Source organism: Tripterygium wilfordii, chromosome 8, assembly GCF_013401445.1.
Source record: "Tripterygium wilfordii isolate XIE 37 chromosome 8, ASM1340144v1, whole genome shotgun sequence".
NCBI classification, from domain to species: Eukaryota; Viridiplantae; Streptophyta; class Magnoliopsida; order Celastrales; family Celastraceae; genus Tripterygium; species Tripterygium wilfordii.
In genome coordinates, this window is record NC_052239.1 from 3,235,462 (window position 1) to 3,242,302 (window position 6,841).

Sequence of the window (6,841 nt, forward strand, 5' to 3'; positions counted from 1 at the left end):
TTTTATATGGCTCGTGGTAATCGTTTGGTTAATATGTTATTCGAGGAGGATGATGACATCAACCAGGATTTTTCATTGCTCGCAATACTGGTCATGGAGTAGGAAAAAGAGTGTCCAGTGCAACAACTAGGTTCTATGTCAGATCATCTTGTTGAAACGCTCATATATCCTCACCACCTATTTCGAAGGAGGTTTTGAATGAATCGTTCGCCATTTCTTCAAATTTTATTTGCCATCGAAGGCTTTGATTCATATTTTGTGAAAAAATGATATGCTCTCGACGTGCTTGGTTTGTCTCCCCTTCAAAAGGTAACAGTTGCAATAAGGATACTTACTTAAGGAGCATTTACAAATTTTATAGATGGTTATGTACGAATTGGAGAAAACACTGTCATTGAAAGCCTCAAAAGATTTATTTAGGAGATTATTGCTTTATTTCAAGAAGAATACTTACGATCGCCAAACAATGATGATGTCACCAAGTTATTAGTTATGAATGGAAGACATGGTTTCCATGTAATGTTGAGTAGTATTAATTGTATACATTGGAATTAAATGAAAGTCCAACTGTTTGGCAAGATATGTACAACAGTGATATTTATGAACCGACCATTATTTTAGATGCAATAGTTTCTCAATATTTCTGGATATGACATACCTTTTTGGAATATCAGAAGCTCGCGGGTTCATTGACACATATTATCTAATTAGAGTTAGAAAAATTCATTTCCATATGCAAGCAGATCACATTGAACATTTATGACAACTTCATGAGGAAGAATAAATTGATACCATCTTTTGTATAATTATCACTATCATAAGATATTTATTAATGTCTTATGATTTTTAATTGTGTAATATATAGATAAAGATGAATGATAAAGAAGTGATAAATAAATAGAAATATATCAAGATAAAATGAAGATGGTTGTTTATGGACAGTCTCACCACCACTGCCGACTTTCTCCCCCAAAAATCAATTTCAGTGTTTCAACCCCATTGTGAATTGTGCTTCAAAATTAAAACTTTGTTATTTTTTCTGGCCATTAGATCAATCTGACGGCTTGGTATTCCACTGGAGGGATCCAATGTCAAAAAAACACTGGACCTTTTGCGGATCACTCCTCTTCCCTAAATTCCTCAATCCAGACACACTCCTCTCCAGCTGCTCAAAGCCTAGTAGGCCCACCACTCCAACTCCACCAAGCAACACTTGTTTAAATGTGATCACATCTCTGAGACGCACACCCAAACTTATAGACCAATATATCATCCTCAAATTACAAATGCAAGAAGTGACATGAGATTGAATCCAAAAGATACATTCGAGAGATACAAAAATCTACTGATAATAATCACTTTGAGCCCAAGGCAAATGAAAATTTCGGCCGGGATTTATTCTTGCCCAAGAGTTTCATCTGCTTTAAACGTTCTTCATCTTCTTGCTGCTGTTTCCTTCTCATGGCCTCTTCTTTTTGTCTTTGTAGTTCTTCTAGCTCCCGGTACCTTTCCTCCTCTCTCTGCTGCTGCTCCAAAGCTTCCTTTTCCTGAGATTCTTCCACACGCCATTGGTTCTCCTCAACCATCTTTTCTAGCTCTTCTCTCTCTTTTCGAATTTGCTCCTGTAAACAAAACAAAAATGAATTAATATCATACATAGACAGTCTCAAAGCTACCATACGCATATACACGGGAAAAAAGTGATTTCTTAAGAATTAAATAAGGGAATAAGGCCTTTCTGCTTAAAGAATTTCCATCCCACGGAGTTTCACTAAGAGCTATAATTCGCTGGTAAAAGGGAAAATAACGAAGAGGACAAGGCAACAGTTCTCTTTTCCTCTCAAGTACATAAGAGCTCAAAAGCCATACTGATTTGTCATCCCCTAACATGCAATAAAAATTGTCCCCAATCTATATAATTGTTAATGACAGTAATGACAAAAAAATAGAAAAGAAAAAAACGGTTCCAGTGCATAAAAGAAGAATATATGCAACTTCACATGGAAGAGGGATGAAGGAAACCAGCGGGGGACAGCTTCACAGAAGTTGCATCATACCTCCTTGTGTCTGGCTTCTATAACAGCAGCTTCCTTTTCTTTCTCAAGTTGGGCAGCAACTTCATCACGAAGTCTTTTGCGTCCTTCTTCTAAACGCTTCTGCATTTCCTGCTGAATCTCCTTAGTGTTCAAACTCTCTTCCACTTTCCTTTGGATGGCTTCTTCCACCCTCTTTGTTGTTTCTTCTTCTATCAGCTTCAATTCTGCTTCTTGCTGACGCCTGCAAAAAGAATACAGAAATTTAAACCAGAAGGGCCAACTGGGAGTTGGAGTAACACCATATTCTCACTGCCATGTTCTAAATGCCAGACAATACTTGTCACTACAGAACAAATTGCAGAACAAGCTCCCTCCACTGTTTTCCCTCTTTTCCCCCCCTCCTTTTCTTTCTCTTCTTTTATGTAATTATAATGAACGAGGAACTAACCTCCATGATGACAAGGCACTAACATATGCTTATGCTTTTAAGGCATACCTCTAAAAGAATCCTGATCCAAAAAAATGAGTTTCAAAACTGGTGACAGATAAACGAGGCACCCAATTGATCATCAAATATAACAAGTTGGACACTTGAACTATAGCAGTATCTTCCTTCAGAAGGCCTGTGGAGAAGAATGTCAAGTAAACTGCTGCAGTTTTAAAACTAATCACCGAAATACTTCAATTCTTGCACTAAATGCACTTTGTCAAAATAGAAAGTCCACATGTTTTAAAAATACATGTCATAGTTATACACTTATACGAGTACAAAAGTCGTTAGCCCAAAAGCAGTGGGAGAGAAAACTAACATTTAGATTATTAGAGCTCTAGATAAACTATACACATGCAACTGCTCCTTAAGTAAGAGATAAAGCTACACAAAACACACATCTAAGGAGCTCATAGTCTGTCTAAAAGCATATTCCCATCATCCCTAAAAATGGTATAACCGTATCTTCAGCCTGGTTTACAGTTTACACAGGTTGGTAAGATAGAAAATGCCCAACTTTCTTAAATATGAAGAAAAACATAACAATGAACATTCTAGTATCGATTTCTGAAAGTCCATGTACCGGTCAAGATCAATAAACAATTTAATTAAATCAGTAATTGGTCAGTTTTCTACGGGTAATTCTTGTGTAACCAAAATCAAGGGGAAGATATGGACAATGGAAGCCAGTGTAACGTCAGAAATTGTTAAAGTGGCTTATAGATGCAGAAAGTAATAAAGTGCAAACAGTCATTTTTCTTCTCTTTATATGATACAAAACTGCAATAGTAAGTGGCAAATGCTAAACTGAAAGGTGCAAATAACGGATTCCAGTACTTCAGATTCTGGACTTCAAAATTCAGGATCCCAGAATGCTTCTTTTGAAATCCAGCTTTGCTAATGCTAGATCTAGGTGTCAATGAAAGCATATCTTTGAAATACTAGAATGATGTGTGCATCGTGCTTTGACAAGCATCATGATCTATTCTTACAATTGCAAATTATCCAGAACTTGTACTAATTTGTACATTACCAAGTAACTGGTTATTTTAGAAATAAAATGCCCATAGTTATCCAACATAACAAGTCATATTTACTTTAACTTTTGTTTGTGGTTACAAACGGAGAACAATAGCAGCTTTTGGGTTCCCAAGAATGGCGGCACCAACTACTAAAATTAATGTCCTTTGAGTAGCATGGCCAAAATCATGCAATCTCCAGACAGAATACAATCCTGTCTAATTGCGTTGGCTAAATAGAAGAAATTATTTGAATTTGAACACATGAACATAACAACTATGCATTCAAGCACATAAGTATTTAATACTATTTATATAAATGTTTATATCCACAATTTGAGCATGCATACATACAGAAAACAATTAAGGACTGCGATGATATTCAAGACTAAAATTATCTATAAATGATGAGTCAGTAGCTTAGGGGATAGAATAAAGCAAAAACTGAATACATAATTGTCCAGAATCCAGTAGAAGCCTATCACAAAAACGGTCTATGATTACCAAGAATTTAGCCAAAAATTTAAAAGAAAAGTTAGGAGAACTCAAATGAATGAAATAAAAACATAGAAATTTCAGTATTCTGGATAAGGAGCAAAATGTCTGGATATACCTTTTCTTCTCTTCTTCTTTTTTCAGTTTTTCAATTGCATTTTTTCTTTCTGGTGACCCAAGACTTAAACTAGAAGATTTATGAGTAGGAGTCAACGAGGAACTATGACTTCTTTGCCTCTTGTGTTGCCTAGGGGTAGTTGAGCGGCTTTTTCTACGCCTTGGAGTTGGAGAATGAATTTTGAGGCGTCGAGTGGATGTAGAACGACTTCTCCGCCTGTATAGAACATATAGATTATTGAGCAACAACCAGAAATGTGTATACCACAATATATAAAGCAGTCATCAATCTTGCTCACCATTTACCACAGTAAATATAGAAGCATGTACAGTTACCTCATATATTGTTAAGAATAACTTGTGCTCCATCTTTTATCACATGAAGAAACAAATGTCAGAATCGAGCAAGAAAGAACACACATCGACACCCATCACCTGCTCACTTCCCATTCCATTATGATGGAAAGAAATTGAGTTTCTTCACTTTCCTATAAAGACCATGCATCCTATATGCTCTCAAAGCACTCTATTTACCACTCCAATTAATCTTAATTCGCCTCTTTCCATGTTCCATGAAAGCAGTAAGTTCCAAATAGTCAGGTGCCCATCAAAAGAAAGATGGTTGCTTATTGTTCTGCGCTACAAAATCATCAATCTTCTTAACTGATCTCGAACTTGAATGCCAGCATGATGTTCATACAATGTAAGTTTTATACATCAAGGAAGTGCCTGTGAAAACTCACAAGAGACTCCATCGGCATAAGAAAGGAAATTATCAAACCATGTATGCCCAAGCACTTGAACATGTTACACAAAGAAACAAAAATACTGATAATTTGGAGTGTAAAAATCTAACTCAGAACCATTTTCTGCAATTTCCTCCAAGAGAATTCAGCACAATATTTTAGGATTAAGAAATGAATTTTGAGCTACAACATTCATGAAACAGTTAAGGTTGGGTTGCATACAGAATCAACTTGACCATATTGTATTTCCATCCGCAAAAGAAGTCAGTGAGTCCTATACTTTCTCACAATTGCTTCACCATTAGCTAATATGAAATATCTAGCAAGAATAATATAAACGGGGTCACCTGCTATGAGAATACGATGAATATGGTGACCGGCTTCTGTCCCTTCGACTTCTCCTGCTATATCTATGCCCTGGAGGTGATGGTGAAGGCCTTCGCCTGTACGTAGGCGACCATGATGGTGACTGTGACAAGTTCCGAGGCATTCCTACTATCTCAACTTAAGAAGAAGATATCAAGCTTGAGTACTAAAAATTGATTTTCCCTGCACAATCAATACATATTCATGCACCATTAGGCTGCATTTCATATGATTTTAAAAAAGCAATAAACAACAATGAAAAAGTCAGATATTTCATTACCATCAATAATCAAGTAGCAGAAACAACAGCGGAATCACAAAAATTGTTGGGACGTTGAAAAAACATGGCTTAGGAGAAAATGAATCGACAACACTTTCGAATATTATATCGAGTCCCACGAATTAAGCAGCAATACCAAAAGCAGCATCTAGACAAGAAAGCAATACCATATCAATCAGAAACAAGAACAACATTGTTTAATTGCTAAGAAGACACAATATAACCCTTAACCTTGTCATTAATTAATCGAAATTGGGAAAAAAAATTGACATTCACTGTATAACAAATTGATAAAATGCTCAAAACCCCGAATAATTATGGCTACGGTTAACCTTCTACATCACTACATAAAATCATGACCTAGAGCTCTATTTCCAGATTGCAGAACAGAGTGTCATATTATTAAAGATCAGAGAGAACAAACATACTTTGAGTAAGATTTTCACTTGAACGTTTTCTCAGCAACCAACCAAAGGGCACCAATAAAAGCAGGCAATTCAGAATTTCATCAAAATCCTTAACCGCATATACCTCCCAAAACAATCTGAAATATCCGAAGTTTGGCCGCGACCTCTGCACGAAATCTAATAAAACCCTAGAAAGTCAAACCCAGGTGCAGCAGAAGATGTGATGTGAGCTTCAGATAGACATCGCATGATCATATTAGAAGTCCTTAGGGTTCCTTACCATATCTATTTTGTCTCCCCCAGTCGCGATTGGCGAGAAGAAGGCAACTACATGGAACGTGACGATGAAAATAGGAAGTCGCACCTCTGTCCCAGTCCCACCCTACTATAAGCCATTCGATATAAACTTATTCGATCTGAACCGTTGATTCTATTTCACTGTTATTTATACATCAGCTACATATGGGAAAAGAAACACAAACCTCATATCACCCTTAAAATAGGGGAAACACGTATCCGTTTTGGGTACAAGATTGAACATGCTCAAGCGGTCTAACGAGATTCCCCCACTAGACTAATACAAAGAAACATATGGGCATGATTCATAACTTTAGATAGTGATGATAATATTTTATTTTGGATAAGTAGTGGATAAACCCTTGTATTTTTAAAAAATGATTAATTGAGCTCCTCTTTTTTTTTTATCAAATCAGCCCCTCAATTTAAAATAATGGCTCAAAGGAGCTTTTATATCACTTTTTTGTCATAACATAGACAAATCGAGGTACCTGTAGTGGGATTACCCTGTAATTTTTTACAGTTTCAAGCATCACCATTTGATGTGTTGAATCATGTGAGACCTACATTGTTTTTTAAATTTGAAAA

At 36.2% G+C, this 6,841-nt stretch overlaps 1 protein-coding gene across 5 annotated transcripts; it reads right to left on the bottom strand.

Moving 5' to 3' along the window:
* Nucleotides 1–1,213: 1,213 nt before the first annotated feature.
* Nucleotides 1,214–6,455, bottom strand: LOC120003359 (uncharacterized protein At1g10890-like). 5 transcript variants are annotated; one of them, XM_038852316.1, is made up of 6 exons: nucleotides 6,081–6,455; nucleotides 5,550–5,697; nucleotides 5,251–5,452; nucleotides 4,159–4,374; nucleotides 2,058–2,277; nucleotides 1,214–1,622 (listed from the first exon to the last, which is right to left on the bottom strand). In XM_038852316.1, the coding sequence occupies exons 3-6, from the start codon at nucleotides 5,391–5,393 to the stop codon at nucleotides 1,356–1,358; spliced, it is 846 nt and encodes a 281-aa protein (XP_038708244.1). In that variant the 5' UTR covers nucleotides 5,394–5,452; nucleotides 5,550–5,697; nucleotides 6,081–6,455; the 3' UTR covers nucleotides 1,214–1,355. The 5 variants fall into 5 exon arrangements, with proteins under 5 accessions (XP_038708244.1, XP_038708242.1, XP_038708243.1 ...); XM_038852314.1 differs by having other exon boundaries at nucleotides 5,978–6,455; XM_038852315.1 differs by lacking the exon at nucleotides 5,550–5,697 and having other exon boundaries at nucleotides 5,978–6,455.
* Between the last annotated feature and the right edge of the window lie 386 nt (nucleotides 6,456–6,841).

What these genes read in the sequence shown, in the direction of transcription:
- LOC120003359 (XM_038852316.1), bottom strand. Translation starts at nt 5,393, where the DNA reads ATGCCTCGGAACTTGTCACAGTCACCATCATGGTCGCCTACGTACAGG. An exon ending in AAAGAAGAAGAGAAGAAAAG is followed by an intron (nt 2,278 to 4,158) that starts GTATATCCAGAC and finishes TTCTTTTTGCAG; the next exon opens with GCGTCAGCAAGAAGCAGAAT. An exon ending in TAGAAGCCAGACACAAGGAG is followed by an intron (nt 1,623 to 2,057) that starts GTATGATGCAAC and finishes TTTTGTTTACAG; the next exon opens with GAGCAAATTCGAAAAGAGAG.